This window comes from Anser brachyrhynchus, assembly GCF_964034855.1.
Source record: "Anser brachyrhynchus genome assembly, chromosome: 1".
In the NCBI taxonomy this organism is placed as follows: Eukaryota; Metazoa; Chordata; class Aves; order Anseriformes; family Anatidae; genus Anser; species Anser brachyrhynchus.
Window position 1 is genome coordinate 61,190,940 of NC_137694.1, and position 20,220 is coordinate 61,211,159.

The window sequence follows — 20,220 nt, forward strand, 5'->3', positions numbered from 1 at the left end:
AAACCCAGTGTGTGATCTTTTAACAGATGGAATTTTATCAGGATTCCACTGTAATAAATAAAAACAATATGTTTAGAAGACAGCTCCACATCTTGGACAAAAGCTAAACACAGCTGCCCTTTGAGCAATGCTGACTTGAGGATGCTCATTTCAACTCAGTGTTGCACACCTGGGCTTGCTCAGCTTTCGTTTTCTTGCTTATACTAATCACCAAAGTATGGCGGGGAGAGGGATTTTTGTTGTGCTGGTGTTTTTGTTTTATTGGTTTGTGTGTTTTTTTTTTATTATTATTATTATTATTAAATTTGTGCATATTCTTCATTTTGCTTTTAAAACAAGCTTTGCAGAAGTGAAACAAGAGTATGTGCTGGGCTTAGTCTAACTGAAAATGCCACTATTGTCTGTTTTGAGAGCCTGTACCCATCTGATCCTGGTTACAAGCATGAAGAAAAGTATCTACCGGAAAAAATATCCTACTTACTGAGGAAAAGGTATAGTAAGAGTCGAGACTAACCTGAGCTGCATGCCAATGTTGAGGTTGTGCAAAAAATTTCCTCCAAAAGCCATACAATCCTGAGATGTGAGCACAGCATGAATCCAGCCTGAAATGAAAGATTCAGAAACTTAGTAAATACATATAAATTATTATAGGAAAGATGTTTTTAAATACTTGCATGTACATATTAAAAATCATTTAAAATATTGTATGTCAAACCAAAAAAAAAAAAAAAGAAAATTAGTATTCTACACCAGGAACAAATATTCTTGATTTTAATAACATGTAGTTTAGATTTCTGAAACACTTTCTAATGGAAATGTAGTTTTCTAAAGGAGTTACAAGCAGACAAAGGCATTCAAGACATTTTGACTGGGTAGGAGCTTTGGGTGGCAGAGGGGGAAAGATAGAACACCACTGATTTTTTAAGTAAAAAGTCCCGGAAGTTTTCCTTCCAATCAGCAATAATAAGTGAGTTACTGTGGGGAAAAAAAAGCATGCTGAACAATAAAGTAATAAAAATAAAAAAGAAATTATATTACTTTTCATGTTTACATGTTCCTTACAGTAACCAAAAAATTTGCACAACTTTAAGAAAAAAAAAATGTAATGTAGCAATACCGTGTTTTTTCTACTAGGAATTCAGAAATAGTTCTATAAGTTATTCCCAGTATAGCCATTCTAATTTTAGCGAAACTAATGATCAATTTAAAACCCAGTCTAGGTACTCTGACTATGCTAATTTGTCACATATTTGAAATATTGTCCTCATGAACTCTACAATTTACTATGGCAAAGCATGGCCAACATTACACTATTAATCTAGCTGATTACCACTCAATAATTTCAATTAAGTACACAAAAGAACATATTGGCTTCCTAGTTAAAAATAGTTGCATTGAAATTTTATCCTGTGCAGTTTTAACGTAAATAAACTAAAAACATACCGAGTTCTCTTTTCCAATGCTTTTTCTGATTTTACATGCATACAGACCTTTCTGTATGCAACAATAGACCAGTTGGCCATGAATTTGGAGATTACCTCATGGTTTAACTGAGCACAGGCAACATGTACAAACACAGGAAGCTCCTCAACCTGATGCAAGTTCAGCCCAAATCACAAGCAACTATACCGTGCCCTCATTCAGCTAAAAACAACCAGTTCTAGTTGTTGTGGTACCACATACAAAAAGACCTGAAACTAGTAACTACGCTGAGTAACCAACATACCTTCTACGTTTCCTGTGAATGAAATTACAGAACGGAATATAAAAGACTGAAGGGGACAATGGCAAAAGCAATCTAAGGATTGGCGTTTGTAATTGTTGTTGTTGTTTGTTTTAAACAAATTAAACTGTTGTTTAAATTAATATTATAAACTGCTTTGTTTTATTTCTATTGTTTGAAAGGTGCAATGAAATGTAGAGTGCCTTGTATTTCCAATTGCATTTTGCATTTGTCAGTATGGTTTTCATTTTTCACTCATCACAGTAGATGAGTACCTCCGACTCTTCAAGGAGGATGCGTATTTCAATCCTATCATACACATTTCCCCAGACACTGACTAAACCAACAATAAAGCCACATAGAATATCTTGAATAGAACAATTTGATTGTTATTTAAGAACAGTATCTTTAACAATATTTAAATAACTCTCGAGAGCCTCCCAGTAGGTGGTATTCTTCTATATGCAAGATTAGTTTTAAATCACAAGTCTACTCCAAACATATTACAGAGATTACAAAATAATTATGATATCCACTACCGTCAGGATATCCATCCTACCAAGCAGGAACAGCAAAAATGCATTTCAGTACAGATCAGATTTTTTCACAGCCTTTAATCAGTCTGACAGAATTTCTTTCCTTTTTTTTTTTTTTTTTTTTTTTTTTTTTAAACATCTGTCTCAAAAGCTGGCATCATTGATTGGGTCTTATTCCATACTCCAACACCTTTTTTTCTTTTTTCATTCATTCAAAAATTCAGGATAAACCAATTATTGATAATGTAATGTGTCATTTAAGACACCCTTCATTCCTGGTAATGAAACATGCTATGTCCTAGAAATAAGTGTAAAATCTTACCTGTTGGAACAAATAAAGTGTGTCCTTGCTTTACAACACATTTGTAACATTTGTCAACCTTGTCCCCAAAATATACTTCGCTTTGGGTGACAGATGAGCTCCAAGACTCATATAGAGCCAAATTTTCATCAGTGGGCTTGATCAAATAGAAGATCTTCTCACCCTATTAAATAAAAACATCAAATAAATAAATGTATGTCCTCTTGGAGGCACAGTACTACCTCTGAGTTATTTGCAACAAAAGCAACTTATTGACCAGTGTGTCACAGCTGCAATTGTCCAAAAGCTTAAGTAATAGTACAGTAACCAACTGGGGGGAGGGGGAGAAGGGGCATGCATTTTGAGATGTGAAAAACACCCAACAATGACATTCATTTTCATTTAATTCATTTTTTAATACTAAAATTTCACTATACCATCTACCAGTCTATTAAAATGGTCAGCCAACCAATTATAGTCTAGAAGTCACCAACCGCATGATAAATTAAAGACATGAAAATGAGACACCAACTTCACTTTCACTTTCCAGCTCCTCCTTTGCCTGTTAAGAAAAATCATTCTTAGCAGGTAATAATGCCATAGAAGAAAGCTGCACACTGAGTAAATTGTTTTTCATACAGTCATAAATCAAGAAGCCTTCATACCCAGAGAACATGGTACCAAACTGAAGTTCCTCCAAAATCGATATGAAAATCAGTATAGCTGTCCTGGACACCCATCAAGCAATACTTCTGAACAAAAGGCTTAGGGAAGACAGAATCATCTGGCCAATAATTTTCCACCCATGAAAGCTTTCTGGCAATATCTGGTACTTCCACTAATTCAGACATCCTTTAAAAAAAAAATTATACACATAAATAAGATCAAGAGTAAGTGCCCCTCTTTTTAAATGACAACATTAAATGTTTGCTTCCTACAGAGTTATTACTTATGAATTAGTAAAAATGTTTTATACCCATATTACATCACAGTAGCTGTCTACATAAAACATGCAGCCTCTTATCTTTAACACTAGAGACATTATATTCCTATGCATAGCGTTCACCTTAGTGAAAACCACTTCCTACATTCAAGGAACTGAAGTCAATACTCACTTTGTGTCTGAGAACTCCAGGCTGATCACGTTCAATACTTTTGGTCGGTCAGGATTTGTGAAATATTTAATATAATTATGGAGCTTCATTTTGCTGTCTGCTTGTCTTGCTACATCTATTACATCTATCACTTTGTCACCACCTGTGAAAGACAGGATGATTTTCTTAATCCTACCACAGATAAAAACAGCTGTTCAAGATGTTTAAGAGAAATTTTACTTTTTTCCAGCTTTTATCAATATATTTCTGTACAAAAACTCCAATATCATTAGCATTCTCTTAGAACAAGGACAGATTGGTATAAACCAACTTTTACTAGTCTAGCTTTAATTGTTACAGTCAGCAAAGGACAGAACTGAAAAAAGTCTAAAGATAAATCCTCTTTCTTGTGGTTAACCAAAAAAAAAAAAAAAAAACAGGAGCAATGCAGAATCACTGGTTTAAAAAAAACTGGTTAAAAAAAAAAGAAAGAAAGAAATTGGTTTTGTGGCTGTCACTGGAAAGACTAGTGTAGAGAATGTTATCAAGGCAGATCTCTTCCTCACTCTTCCTATTAATCATCACCACAGCATTTGAATATATAACACAAGGACCACTGAGAATTCTTTACAAATAATAAATCTTCCTTCTTACAGCTCTTAGCAAACTGCACTGAACTTTTGCCATAATTAACGGATAGCTTTTTATATTGAAAACCATGCAGGTACTCTGCTGTAATCATTCTATGCTCTCCCCCCCAGCTTATATACACGCATATCTTCTAAGCACACTCTGATTTCATTGAATTAAGCCATAAGGCAAGCTTAATTTCTAAATACAACAAGAATTTGTTTGCATAAGACATATTTTAAAGCGAAATCTGTAGAAATAGGCAAGCAAGAAGCAACCTTTAGCCAAGAGAAAGGAGTAATGACAAAATTATAACAGTAACTGAATTACGTCTATTTAGTTACACAGGAATCAAATTTGACAATTCATTCTGGAATGAAGGAGTGCATCTAGATGCACACTATATTTACTTTAAAATTCCAAGTTAATAGCATCTTGACAAATCCTACTTAGAATAATTTTATTTCTGTTTTCTTACTTTTAATTTCAAAACCAGAAAAGTGAACCTGCAGAATTCCAATTTTGTCCCTAAACCTGGCAGGTCAAAATATACGTATAGTAATGAAATGAAGAAATTTCCAGAAGATTGATTGAGTATGGAAATGCCAATTCACTGAGCCCAAAACATTAAGTTTTGCAATAGTCTGACCACTGATTAATCTTTATCAATCCTAACAGTGATTCATTCAATTCTCAAAAAAATGAACAATCTGGTAGCAGAACAAAAACATGCTATGTTTAGCTTGCACCAAAATTAACACTTCTGAAAGTTGAGAATTAATGGTTTACTCCTGTCACAAACCTACCACAAACAAAATTCAAATCAGTAGCCTTAATTGTGCTCTTTGCCAATCCTCTGGTTAGAAGTATTCAATTTAGAACATATATTTAGCTCTCTAGAAGCTCTTATAATCATGCAAATATTTATTTTACTTTAAAAACAGGATCATTTGCACATATTTCACAGTGACCCTTACCTACATAGCGTTCCACATCTAAGACGGAGAAAGTTGGCGGAGGAAGTCTGAGCCCCAGACCATCTAATTTTGGAACCATTATAGGAACATCAAACCCATGCTTCTCCAAGTATCTTTGTGTCAACTGGCTTCCATGCATTTTCAAAATTACTTCATCAGCACTAACAGAAAGAAATAATGGAATGTTAGCAGAAGAGCGTCCTCCAAGCACTACTAAAAAAAATAATTATGTCACAGTTTGGGGGAGGACAGGTTGGAATGGCTGCATTTGAGTCCAAAAGAACTGGACCCAGTACTACTATCAAACTAAGCATTTACCTGGAAGACAAGGACAACAATATAAACCAGTAAGGAATCATTTATTGTCAAGCATAACCTGGGAAACCACAGTCTTTCTATATGATTGAACACAGTCATTTAAGACGATGAGAAAAAGGAATTCTCACCAAAATAATACAAAATGTTAATGTTAACAACAACAACAAAGAGTCCTTTAAAGAGTTAAAAGCCATTATACATTTACAGTGAAAAAGACAGCCACAGACAGATTGAGATGATTTCTGTTACAATTTTCTCCACTTTCCTCTACAGCATGAGAGAATGGGTAGGGTAGAGCACATGTAAATGTTCTTTGTTATCTGGAATGAAATTGAGGTGTAATTACCCAATCTCTCCTTTCCTGGACTAGAGGAATAGACAGTATTCTGACAGTTCAGGCACATAAAAAGAAAAACAAAAGTCAACCACTCTTGCTGCTGCACCCACACTGCCTTACAGAGGCATCTATACAGATTGGAGCACTGGACAATCACCAACAGCATGAAGTTCAACAAAGGTAAATGCCAGATGCTGCCCCTAGGACAGAGTCATGCCAGACACAGGTACAGACTGGAGCAGAGTGGCTGGAGAGCAGCCCTGCAGAAATGGACCTAGGGGTGCTGGTTGCCAGCAGGCTCAACCTGAGCCAGCAGTGTGCCCTGACAGCTACAAGGAAAAGCTGCATTTTTGGATACATCAAACACAGCATAGCCAGCAGGTCCAAAGAAGGGAATCTCCTGCTACATTTAGCATTGGTGCAGCCTCAGCTTGAACATTGTGTGCAGCTCTGCACTCCACAATATAAAAAGGATGTTAAGGTACTTGAAAGCATCCAGAGGAGGGCAACAAGGCTGGTAAAAGGGCTGGAATACATGTCCTGTGAGAAGAGGCTGAGAACACTTGGGTTGTCTAGTTGGGAAAAAAGAAGACTGAGAGGAGACCTCATGGCTCTCTGCAACTCCCTGTGGAGGGGAAGTGGAGCAGGAGGTGCTGGTCTCAGCTCCCTGAGAACTGATGACAGGGTGCAAGGGAATGGCACAGAGCTGCATAAGAGGAGCTTCAGACTGGACATGAGGAAAAATGTTTTTACTGTGAGGGTAGCCAAACACTGGAACAGGCTTCCTAGCCCGGTGGTTGGTGCCCCATGCCTGTCAGCGTTCAAGAGGCATTTGGACAATAACATGCCCACAATAACATGCTTTAACTTTTGGTTAGCCCTGAAGCTCAGGCAGTTGCACTAGATGATCTTTGAAGGTCCCTTCCAATTAATTATTCTATTTTATTCACTCCCCCTCTCAAAGAAACAGAAACAAAACCCAAAGAAAAGCAAACTCAACAGCCATCACCCTGTAGCGGCCCTGACAGACAACGTAGCCCAGTGCAAAACTGAACAGGGGAAGCTACTGCATGAAAGGGCAAATTTATCCACCTGAAACAGGGACTCACTGTTTCAGATGGGGAGGGTGGGATAAGGGAGAATTCTAAAAGGAGAAGGAAGTAATAATCCTAGGCCTTCATTTTCTGAAGCAGGGAAATGTTATTCACCTTCTCGAAGACATACTCAGCCCACTAAGTTTCTCTATTATTTTTTTTTCACTGAAATGTTTAAGTGAGCTTCTGTACCTTGGAAAAGAACGAGCCCGCAGCTGTTTAACAAAGGTCCGCGTTCCAGCCTGCACCGGTTTGGAGCCATCATCCAATTCCGTGTAGTCATGTCTGTGCCAGTTCCTCCTCTTTTTCACTATAAGTTTCAGAAGGATTAAACTTTAAATTAGTTAAATCAGATGCCTAAGATTAGCAGTCATTCTATCAGCGAGGCAGACATGCCTCAGTCACATTACTGAGATTAACAAATCTTATTGGATACCCAGGTGACACCTTACCTATCTGCAACAAATGAAATCTTCAGAAGACCTGACAATGACCATTTGGACTTCTAGAGCTCCTCTCATCTGACAACATCAGTGCACATTACACACAAAGATTCAAAATCCCATACTGAGTGCAGCATAAATAAACAGTAACAATCTGAAAATTGTTCAAATCTGAAGAGTAAATCAATAAAATTTGAATACTAATTTCCTAAGTCTCCAATTTTTATTTTTAATAAATAGAAGAACCCTACCTCTTCAAGATACTGAACACTTCGTTTTATGCATTAGTACAGAATTAACAGAACCTAATCCCATTGTGCTATCTCACTATATGAAACAAAACCACCCTTATTTTGTTCACTGTTTATCTTACCATAACAATTTGGGGTATAAAGTGTTTTGGCAGGTACAACCTTTACTATGCAATACATGTAATAATATGCAATACATATATATATATGTGTGTGTGTGTGTGTATATAAAATTATTATGCAATACATATAATGTGAGCATTGTGCCCCAAAACAATGAAATTCTGAGTTGCTCTAAACTGCTATTCTCCATCACAAAATAATAATAAAGAACAAAGAATAAGTTACTGTTCTATTACAATTTGGGGAACCTGAGAGTCCAAAAGCAACTAAATTGCATTTTTAACATCTCCTTATACTTAAAGGGCCAAGGAAAATTAAAAACTAGACATTCACATAAAATTTGGTGTGTTGGTTTCCCACTGAAAAATGACAGATAATCAAATCAAGAAGTGTGTTGGATTTTTTTTTTTTGGTTGAAATATAAAAAGAAATTGATCAATACTCCTGTATTAGTTAATTTGATTTTTACATCTAACTATATAGTAGCTTTCTTTTAATTACTGGAGCTCTTACGTAATTAATTTTGTAAGATACTGAATCTAAATCCACTTTGGATAAAGTGTATGCTTCTTGTATATTCTTGCAGGTTTTTTTGGTTGGTTGTTTTTTTTTTTTTCCACAATGTCATTTTACTAGGTGGGATTATATATCTGCCGAAATTAGATATACTTGTCCTCTTAAACACAGTTGAATTCTGGTCTCTTTCAGAACTCCTTTAGACAAAGGGGTTTTAGAATATGAAGCAGTAAATAAAAGATGTCTTTACTTATACACATAATTGCATACAACTGAAGCACTGTCAAGCATTGTTGCAACATTCGAAGTCAAGAAACATTATCAGTCTCTCTCAACATTAAAACACGCTGAAGTCCAAACCACAAACCATCACAGATTTGATTCTGGCAACTTAGCTAAGTACAATTAATAAAATTACAAATTAAGATATATTTCAATATATCACCTCTGCCTGGGTTGATAAGCCTGAAGCTTTTAATAAATCTAGAAGATGTACTCACTTCAGGCAATATGATGTAGTAAGGATAATTTTTACTACTGATTCTTGTCTTTTAAAAGACTTCCAACACAGAAATGACTCAAATTGCTGCAGGTGAAACAAAGCTGGCATTAGAAGCCTTTGCATTAAAAAAAAAAAAAAAAAAAAAGGTTATTCACAGGAATCAACAGGATGATAAAGCACACTAGTTCTGTCAAATAAACAAAAGAAAAAAGCTCCAAATTCTCTAGATTTTTAGTATTTTGAAAGTCTCATATGTACTCCCTTCTACTCTTTCTGCCAGTCCCTCTATTCCACAGGAAAAAAAAAAATACAGGCAGAAAGGTGGGAAAAGAAATGGCTGATATTTTACTCTTATTTACAAGAGACACATACAGCGTTTTAACTGAAAGAGATGTCCAGAACAGTAAAAACCACAAGCAAGTAAAAGAGCATTTATCTTACCTTTCAGGCCCTAACATGAAGGTAGCTAATATTGAAAGTATTAAATATAACCTACATACAAAATACATATAATACAACATGTATTAATTACATAAATATGTGAAATTAATCACTCCATTCATACTCCACAAAACTACCAATGAAGGTGCAGTGGTTTCAAAATTATTGTTTCTAAATGGTAAAGTGAATTCAGCTTTGTAAAGATTCTAGATCTTGAGATGGCTGTAAACCATTAAGTGGTCTTCAAGCAAAGAAAAAAATATATATGAAAAAAACACAAATGACCACAACATAGTGCTTGGACACTAAGCACATATAGACATTTTTTGTGTTAGTGCGTAAGAAACACAGTACATATATACATTTTTCAGGTTTGAACATAGAAACTTAATTCATTGCTGGATAGGTGAAATTCATTTTTACGTTACTTTCTTTTGAGAACAGAAGTCATGTTGAAAAATCTAGGGAATTAGATATAGCAGTGCCCTTGCAGTAGTTACAGAAGGACAAAAAACATTTTCTTCAGAAGTGAAATGTTATCTTTCCACTCCAGATCTCTACAGTGAATGTATCTACTGATAGAACCAAAGAGGTCTGCCTCTCTTGCCACTCTGTTTCAGCCTCTTCCGGTAACTCACAAAATTCCTTGTAACTTGGTGGAAACATGTTTACAAATCAGATACCTCGAATTCAGAGCAGTGTAAGTCTCAAGGACATAAAAGAAAAGTAAGACAGCAAGCTCCAATTCTCAAATTTCACTGGATTGTTGTGACGTATACTCTTTAATCATCAAGAAAGATAAGAGAGCTACCTTTTATATTTTCTCAGGGTTGCTTTCCTAGGTATGAGGATTTTCATGATTAAAATACAGAATAGTGAGCAGTCTTTTGGAACTTTTTTTTCTTTTTCTTTTTTTTTTTTTTTTTAAAGTAGCATGTAATATATACAGTAGGAGAATGCATCACAACCTGTACTTGACTTTTTTTTTTTTTTTAATGATTCCCTAACTTTTGGTCTCTCTCTCTCTGTCAAGTACAGATTGTTTTCTTCTAGCTCTGCACACTTTGATTTCTCTAATCTATAGCTGTGGTTTATATTTTATTCTATCTTCATCTCCAGATCAAGGAACCTCTCTCAAAAAAAGACAGCTTGTAGGTTTGTTATTGTGATTGTTGTTGTTTTTTTCAGTTCAAAGTTTGTCACATAGAACCAGTACCTCCTAAACAATCAGACATCTTGAACATCCCTCTGAATAGTCTTTTTCAATAGCGCTTCGAGAGAAGAGACGTTAAAAATATAAAATAAATATATGTGAATAATATATATCTGAATAACCCATACTTACTTAGAGAAGGTCCATGGAGAATTGCACAGTTGGGACAATGGTACAGATCAATGTCAACAGCATGATGCTCCTCTACCCCAACACAGCTGCAATAATATTTTAAAATGTTAATGAGAATACAAACAAGATTTATCTTTCAAGCCAAAAAATAATTACATCTTAAGTCTTTACCAGAATATGCTTAGTCTACAAAATCATAATGAGATACCAAATTATCTCAACTACTAGGTTGCCACATAAATTTTGAGTAACAGTTTACCACTGAACAGAGAATGCCATGAAAAGAGGAAAAGGAAAAGGAAAAGGAAAAGGAAAAGGAAAAGGAAAAGGAAAAGGAAAAGGAAAAGGAAAAGGAAAAGGAAAAGGAAAAGGAAAAGGAAAAGGAAAAGGAAAAGGAAAAGGAAAAGGAAAAGGAAAAGGAAAAGGAAAAGGAAAAGGAAAAGGAAAAGGAAAAGGAAAAGGAAAAGGAAAAGGAAAAGGAAAAGGAAAAGGAAAAGGAAAAGGAAAAGGAAAAGGAAAAGGAAAAGGAAAAGGAAAAGGAAAAGGAAAAGGAAAAGGAAAAGGAAAAGGAAAAGGAAAAGGAAAAGGAAAAGGAAAAGGAAAAAAGAAGAATCAAGCTCCTTTAAAAAGACTCCATAATATACACCACTGCCCTCTACCCCCTCTCCCAAGGCTTTGATCCTCATTAAACAGTGTACACTAAATCATTCTATCAATTCTCTTTATAAAATTTATAATTTAAAGAAAAAAATCTGAAACCTACGTGTTGCCAATTTCTATAAGATAACATGGATTTTTTCATATATTTCTGCAAAAAGTACATAACGAACTCCTACCCCAATACTTTTGTATTACCCCTGAAATCTTTACACTACCAGTGCTAGCTATATAAAGTACACTGTGATCACACAAATCACATTATAGCAGTGTTTCTGTGATTTTAAAAATCACGCTTGTAGTAATGTTTTCCTTGTGCACATTTTCCCCAGATAAAGCAGTCAAAGTGGGATTAAAGTTGAAGATCTTTATAACAGTCATGAGAAAATATCTACTCTACTATCTCAATAACAATATTTTAAAGCCAAAAGGAAGTCAATCTTTTGGAAGATCAAATGCTAGAAATGAATCGGAGAAGCCATGCTTTTGCACAGAGCTCACAAGAACAAAAATCCCTACTTGCTGGTAGAATCTGAATCCTGACAGAATTCTCTCTCTCAAAAGTTCACTGAAGCTTAGAAAAATGCTGACCTTATAATAGGGAAACAAGACTGCAACGTTAATTTTTACACCACAATTACATCTTTCCATTTAATGCATTCTAGGAACATGAGAACTTAAACACTACTCCATTCAAGTAACCCACTTCATCTCAAAAGTGTAACAACAGCCTAAACATTGAAGCTTTGAAATGGCCCAGCTACAAGAAGTCTTTGCCCTAGCAACCTAGTGCCAAAACTGATGACATGATCCAGAAAATATCAGCTAAACAACTGCTAAAACAACACACTAAATAGTCCAGCATTCAAAGCTTACCAATGAGCAAGTCAAATCTGAAACTAAAAAGCATCTCTCAACGAGAAGCACATCATTCTGAATTCTTTGTGAACAGCTTCAGCTGGTTCTTCTACTTAGCCATTCACTAAACAACACATGAAATTAAGGTTATATAACTTTTTGTGTGTACTATTCTAAAACCTGAATATAAAGCTCAGCTGCCAAATATGTTTCATCAAAATTATTTCAATATTTTGCATCTTTTTAAGATCACAACTACAGAAATTATTACATGATTCAGCTGACATATAAACAGAAACAAAGGCAAAAGCAATCTTTTAAAATGCTTATCCAATTTCTTTTTGCTTATATTCTCTCTCCTTTGATAGAATTGAAGAGTGACTCAGTCCTATTATTATAAGAAAACTGTTTTAAAATATACACTCCAAAAGGCCCAAATCAGAAGGCTGGTTTATGCATACACTTGAGAATCTCACTATTTTAGCTAATTTTCTGATTTCCAAACAGCTGAAGATATTTGTGTTGGACTGTATCTTGCTGAGATTTGCATAATTATTCAATGAAGCACTGCTCTGTGTAAAAATTTCACATACTCCCTTTATTCCTTTTTTGTGATGTAGATCTAACTTGGTCATCATCATCCCAGCCAGATTATCTTGCGGACTAACGGTAAGAACTTTAGAGAGCATAGCAATAGTTCCTTCAAGCTTTGACACCTGCTTGTCATACTCTGTTTAAGAGCATTAACTTTATTGTCTCTTATAAAATACTACAGACAACCTGAAAATAAAACAGAAATTCTTTTAAATACCAAGCACTTTCCCTGACTCGATTAAGCCCACAAAGGCTTAATCACGAAGCCCTTTCCTGAAGGCACCACGGGCTTTGTGTACAGAGACAGGTGATACTGGAGGGGGATTACAATAGTTGGAACAGCCACTCAGTAAAAAAGCCAACAATTTCAACCTGTGATTTGTGCTCAAAGTTCAGAACTAACTGGAAAGGCAAAACACTACCTGGGAGATACAGGAAGGGAATCTACCAGCAGATACCTGACTGACGCAAAGGGCAAAGGAGGATCCTGCACCCGCAAGAACAAGTGCTGACAAGGATGCCATAGAGGGTATCAATCACAAACAGCACCATAAGTCACTTTCCTGAGTCTCTTTCTGCAACATGCACAGACAAATGTGACATTAATCATTTTGGCTACCAGCAAACAATCAATTACTGTGATAAGTGCAACTTCAGACTTCAAGTATCAAAGCAAGGTCACTAAGAGAGAGGGCCTGAAAAGCATTAGCATACTCAAACAGTAACACTCCCAATCCACTGGATGCTTTCCTGAATGAAATACTGTTATAATCCTTCACCTCTCCACCCATTTGGGTTGAAATGTCTTCAGTATATATTACCTAGTTTTTGAATTGCTCATCTCCTGCAGGAAGGCTGTAGACTAATCCTCACGTATCAAGGCAAGGTCAGCAAGAGGTAGTAGAAGAATCTGGCAAGTAATATTTTTTTTTCCACACAAAAGAACATGCCCATCCCTTGCAAGCAAAGAAATCCTTTGCTACTCAAAGTTCAAGGAACCAGTTGTCCGGACTTAAGTCTCATGAGAAAGCAAGTGGCTTGGCTTTAGTCTGAACTTCCCATTTGACTGTTCAAATTCTAGGTATACAAAAGCAGCACACATAAATCAGAAACAACCAAAGGAGGACTGTCCAACATACACAATAGCTACTAATGGATCACTGTTTTTAAGTAAAGGGAAAATAAGCCTTCCTTCACCTAAGAAAAGAACCTACAAATGCTGTTCTCTACTGTAGTATTGCTATTCATTTATATGTCAGTAGATGAGTACAGATAATTTGGAATGGTGGATTCAACAATTTCATGATTGGGCTGGAATGCCTTGTAGGAAGAGATTACTCAAGCCCAATACCTTTTGTATTAGGTTTATGTGTCAAGGTTTTGGTAGAGGGAAGCTGCAGGGGTGGCCTCTGTGAGCAAAGCCCAGCAGCTGCCCCACGTTAGTGAAGAGCCAGCTCCAGCTAGCTCCATCCCACTGCTGGCCAGAGCTGAGGGACATGGGCCGCACCTCTGAGAGAACATAATTCAGGAAAGGAAAAACCTGCTGCGCAACAGCAGCTGGGAGAGAGGAGTGAGAAAAATGTGAGAGAAGCAGCCCTGCAGCCCCCAAGGTCAGTGCAGCAGGAGGGCAGGAGGTGCTCCAGGCACGCAGCACAAGTTCCCCTGCGGCCTGTGCAGAGGCCCCTGGTGGAGCAGGCTGTCCCCCTGCAGCCCATGGGTCCCACACGGAGCAGATCTCCACGCTGCAGCCCGTGGAGGAGCCCCCGGTGGAGCAGGTGGATGTGGCCTGGAGGAGGCTGCGGCCCATGGAGAGCCCCCGCAGGAGCAGGCCCCGGGCCGGAGCTGCAGCCCGTGGAGAGGAGCCCACGCAGGAGCAGGGGTCTGGGGGGAGCTGCCGCCAGTGAGGGACCCGTGCTGGAGCAGTTTGCTCCTGGGGGATGGACCCCGTGGTACGGAGCCATGTGGGAGCAGGTCTTGAAGAGCTGCTGCCTGTGGGCAGCCCCCACAGGGTCAGTTTGGGAAGGACGGCATCCCGTGGGAGGGACCCCACGTGGAGCAGGGGCAGGCAGTGACCCTGAAGGAGTGGTGGAGAAGTGTTAAGGACTGACCACAACCCCCATTCCCCTGTGCCGCTCTGGGGGAAGAGGTAGAATAGGGTGGATGGGGGGGAAAGTGTTTTTAGTTTCTCACTGCTCAAGTCTTCCACTGATAGGCAATAAATTACATAAATCTCCCTATGCTGAGCCTGCTTTGCCCATAACAGCAATTGGTGAGCCATCTCCCTGTCCTTATCTCAACCCACAAGCTGTTCTTTTCGTCATATTTTCTCAACCTGTTCTGTTTTTTTTGGGGGGAGGGGAGTGAGCGAGCATCATGGTGGAGCTTATCTACCTACCCATGTGAAACCACCACAACTTTACAGGAAACACTGTCCCTGAAGACTGCATGGTTGCACGAACCCATCCAAGGCACTGGGCTGCTCTTCTCTGCTACAGCAGCAGTGTTGGTGGATCAAGTATCAGAGCCAGGTCAGTCACCTGAAGGTTTGCTGCACCTTCAAAATCTAATAGCTGCTTACTCAAACTATTCTTGTTTTTTTTCTTTTCACCACTTTTAGCGTTATCAAGCACATCCATAGCATTCTGGATATTGCTTAACTGCTGTTGTTGGTCTCATTGAAAGAATCCTGGTTTCAGCAGGAAAAAAAAAAGCCAACACAGAAGACAAAGCACTCTTGATTCAAGACTTTATTTTCACATCCCCTTTATAAGAGATAATCACATGAAAAGCTATCTTATTAAAAGACTATATACTCTACCGTTATATAAAATTTCAAGTATAAAAGGGAATGAATGCAAATCTTGTATTCATTCTTGCTAGTATGTTTAGACACAATACCTTCTTTCTTTTCCAAGCTCTAAAATTGCTAAAAATTGTTTTTTCAGAGATACACTTATACTCTCCCTGAATAAATACTGTGGGTACTCTTCTTTTTCTTTCTCCGCTATCCTATTTCTGAGCAAGAACTCAGCACATCCTCTTCTTCAACTCCCCCTTACATCGACACCCACAAGCTTCTGTTGCTATGTCTCAGAAAGCACTTGCAGGCATTATCTGGTACAAGGAAGAAGAAAAAGCACACATCTTGACATCCAGTAGGGAAAAAAAAAATCAAAAATGCTGGAACAGATGAAAAATACTAGGGCTATTACAGCATGTTCCCCGTTATTAGGAATGCAGGGCTATACACAATTACTAGGGGTATAGGCTTTTCTCCCATTGACTCCTGCTCATTACATGAAAGAACAGATCCCAAAATCCTTTTTTGACTTCCAGTTTGCCTCCAAAAGAGCTGAGAAGACGTATAGACAGTGATTCCCTACTGTGTCTTACCAGGAACGAGAAAAAGAATACTTAAGTTCTTGAGGTAGCAGGGATCAATTAGTAATGTGACAACCTTAATTGTCCAAAAACTGTAGCGACTACCTCGGGGTACGGTTTCTCAGAATATTAAACTGAGCGTGGCTGTTGCTCCGAAGAAAAGGTCCCAACCTGCCTCCCGCAACTGCCTGACCATATACTCCCCTTGTGTCTGTCACTAGATCTAACCATCAGGCAGCCACACATCAAGTCAGCTAAGCAAGCCGATCAGCAGCAAGTTAGCCCCTGCTCAACTCACTTTTTCAAACAGACTTCAGAAACCCTGACAATAAGAGTCTTAAACGTAAGTAAATAATTCAAGTGTTACCAGTTACGGAAATACCTCACTATTTACCAAACACAAGCTTAGTGGAATTTTTAAGATGTGTTATTCGAAAACAATGCTTTATTTCATTTCTAACCTATTTTGGGTTTCTAAAAATGACTGCTCAACAATAGGAAAGAGATGTCACTTGAGCAATCTCAGGCTGACAATACACACACAAGATTGTATCAGGCCTTACTACTAAATTTCAAATCACAAATGAGAGATATTCCTATTAAAATACTGAGCAAAGAACTATCTAAGTGGTAGGCACGTACTACAATAAACTTTTCAGTTTACAAGGTCTGCAGTTGCTGCTTTCATTTCTGTGTATTTGAGCTTAACAACAAAACCCAAAATATTATTGCCCTAATTGTCGAAATTAATTAGCCAAGGTGCAAGGTATGCAAAGAATGGTTTTGCATACCCCATCCCAAGAATGCAAAGAGAAGCATTTTTACCCAGCAAGGGGATTAGGTACAAAGTCAATTTGGCAAACTAGTTTTCTGTTTAGTCGTTAACTCAAGCCTATACTATGCAAGTGGTGCAAGGATGTCACATAGGCAATATTTACAGGATAAAACAATGAAAGTACTGAAGATGTCACTGCCACAGCTAAATAGTTCTCTAGTACTTCTGAAGCCACAACTGTTACTCCTTCATGGAAGATATGAAAGTAATTAATTAGGAATAGAAAGACGAAGTCAGCGTGACAGTACTGTTGTCAGACTACATGTCAGACTACTGTAGAACAAAAACAGCTAAAAAATTAAGTTCGTTTGAAGGAGAGTCTAAAACTTAAAATAAATGTGGTAAGCTTTTAAAAAAAATTAACCAGTTAGATATTTTCCCTTCTTCAAAATGCATGTAGTTGCATACATAAATATGAACACGCAGTAATAAAACTGACCAAAATACAAATCAACATGGAAATGTGGAAAGAACCACCAGCTTCCTCTTAGTCTTACCACGATAAGTATGGCAACAACTCTGGAATCACAATGGAAACTGTAATTTTAGGCTTATGCAGGGATTTACTCTGATAATTAAATAATTTAAAAGAAGTGGCGGACTTCTATTCACTAAATATTAGAAACATACTGCCATAAAACAAATTATACAAAAAACACCCAACAGGAACGTATTTGAGCTTTTATTTTCTCCATATTTATTAATTTTCCAAAGCAAAGTATGTTTTAAGGGGAACTATTCCTATAAGCACATTTCAAATAGAATACATAAATACACTATTTAAAAAGAAAAATCAAAAAAGAAGAACATTTATCTCTAGCAAGTATTCCTTCTCTTAGGGCTACCAGTTTTCTCCAGAAAATACTTTTTCATACGACAACCTCAAGAATAACAATGCTGCATGCCATTAACACACAACTCTGCCCCTCTTTGATTGCTCAGACATCTTTCAGTCTTATGAGATCTTCCTCTAGATTAATCATTACATCACACACTAAAAATATAAACATTCATTATATAGGTTTAGTATTCCCTAATGTAATTGATCCCTGTTCCTTTTAAATTAAGTAGTGTTTCTCTGACGTGATGTGTCACAGTAATACAAACATGCAGATAGGTACATGATCTATTTTAATTTCCAAAGGGCTTTCTAGTGATCAGACTCTCTGGACATCCAGAATCAAAACCTAAAGTTTGATACCCATGGTGGTATCATCCTTGCAGTAGACACTTTTAATGCCTACACTCAAGCACATTCTTCCATTGAGAAAGAAAATCAATATAAATAGTTTCTCTTTGAAGTACCACTGCTTTTCATTCACCCGAAGCACAGAGGATAAAATAAATAAAAATCAGCAAGTGCCATTTTGGCAAAGAAAGCTCAGCTCCACAGAACGGATTCTGAAAAGTAGAAATGTAAAAGGAAAGCCACGAGCAACGGAACAAAGCTATCTAGTTACGTAACAATATAGGTTCGGGTATGGATACACAAAACCTTCCACCTACATTTAGGGATGTATTCAACTTAACCACCATGGGACCTGAAGTCTTGGGGAAACAACACTGAACTTATTTGCACATTGATTCTAATTTTCTGATTTTCTAATTCGAGTCCAATCAGAAAATGAATTGCTACATTTTTGAGAGTGAACATATACGTTTCCAAAGATCTGGTGTATTAGTACAATCAAACTGCTACATTGAAGTAAAGAGAGAAAGGATCCCTACTTTCATAGAATACTTTGACAATTGAGTATTTTGTATAATCAGCATAATCATGTATCTAATCATCTATGCTTATGAAAAGGTTACGTGGAACACTGATTTTCCATACAATGATTTTATATAACTATTACAAATTGGGGCAGGGTTCAAGCTGCAGTCAAAATAAGTACAGGCTCAGGATTTCCAAAGAACTTCACATGCAAAAATGTCCACCGAAGGCAAACAACCTTTTCATCACCAGATAGGAGTGTCAGGAGAAGACACACAGACTGGCTTACCACCATGAATTACATGTAACAGCTTTATGAGAGAAGTACTTCTGCTAGTAATAACTTCGTGACAAGGCAGAGTTAACATCGCTGAAGTACTTGGGATGTATTCCTTCTGTTTAGTATCATCCATTAAGCGCACACACGATTTATCTCTCCTTATGCAATAAGAGATTTCTGCTTATTCTTTCCAACTATACCGACCGCATTAAGCTGCTTTAAAAGAATATTTACAGTTCATTTTTGTCCCCATCCTTTTGAAAACACTTTTACAGAAATGAAGGTCTGAAGGAACCTAGATCATTTACTGTAGATTTTTATCAAAATAAGCTGCCTCAATAAGATCAGAAAAATCACATTTAAGTAAACTACGGCAGACCTCAAAACTAAACAGTATGTCAGTGACAGCCGAGAGAAAAAAGCCTTTAAAAGCTGCAGTGGTGTTTGAAGGCCTTATTTCAGTGTGAAAGTGATTAGATGAGATAAACCAGGATGACACCAGCAAGTGAATCATGACATATGATTTATAGGAAAGCAAGAAAAAGAAGCCTACATCAATCTGACCTGAAGAGCATCTCTTCAGCACTTTAAAACTAGCAATCAGCTCAGGAGTCCAGGACTGCCCTGTGCTGCAGCTCGTACTCCCGCCTGCCTCCATTGCCCCCCCAGTATGCCCAGCCTGACACACCAGAAGAGGGAAACCAGTTGCCTGGTCTTACAGATCTGCTAAGAGATGGCGGCTGAAGTAACTGCTAGAAGCATGATGAAGTAAATGAAAGCTAGCCTGCCCTCCCCACAACTGATGCAGGAAAAAAAAAAAAAAAGAAAAGAAAAAGAAGCATTAAGACTGGATTTAAGTAATTCTAGGAAAACTGGTTTCTTTGTTACTGGCTTCTTTGTTATATGTTGTCTACACACATGTGCTTGCCTCAACTTTCACTGGTGTTATTTTCATCTTTCTCTTCCTCCATGCCAACTTGCACAGACTAATTCTGTCTCTACCTTAATGAATCATTGCAGATGATGCAGTTTAAGGGGTGCTGAGTCCCAGTTCCTTTGGCCACAGACAATACAAACCAGTCCTGGTTACACTGCAGAGTTTGTACCAGGCTTCTTTTCCTGGTAGGTAGCAAGGTCCTTTTGTGCACCAAACGCACAAGCCGGCTATTTGGTTCTAAGGAGAGGGCAGTGGAAGAGGATGAAAAGTAGGAAGTGAACTGAATCAAAAGCTGTCTTTGAAGAGAAACTGAAGCTCTACCCACAGTGACAA

At 37.4% G+C, this 20,220-nt stretch overlaps 1 protein-coding gene across 2 annotated transcripts in view; it reads right to left on the reverse strand.

Annotated features, from left to right (window-relative positions):
• Positions 1–20,220, reverse strand: part of KDM7A (lysine demethylase 7A) — a 63,312-nt gene that overhangs the window by 28,282 nt on the left and 14,810 nt on the right. For both annotated transcript variants that reach the window (XM_080562869.1, XM_080562868.1), the window contains exons 2-8: positions 10,632–10,717; positions 7,203–7,320; positions 5,262–5,422; positions 3,676–3,817; positions 3,226–3,412; positions 2,582–2,744; positions 515–602 (exon numbers count right to left, since the gene is read on the reverse strand). In XM_080562869.1, coding sequence (XP_080418995.1) covers positions 515–602; positions 2,582–2,744; positions 3,226–3,412; positions 3,676–3,817; positions 5,262–5,422; positions 7,203–7,320; positions 10,632–10,717 — 945 coding nt within the window. The remainder of the gene's footprint in view (positions 1–514; positions 603–2,581; positions 2,745–3,225; positions 3,413–3,675; positions 3,818–5,261; positions 5,423–7,202; positions 7,321–10,631; positions 10,718–20,220) is intronic.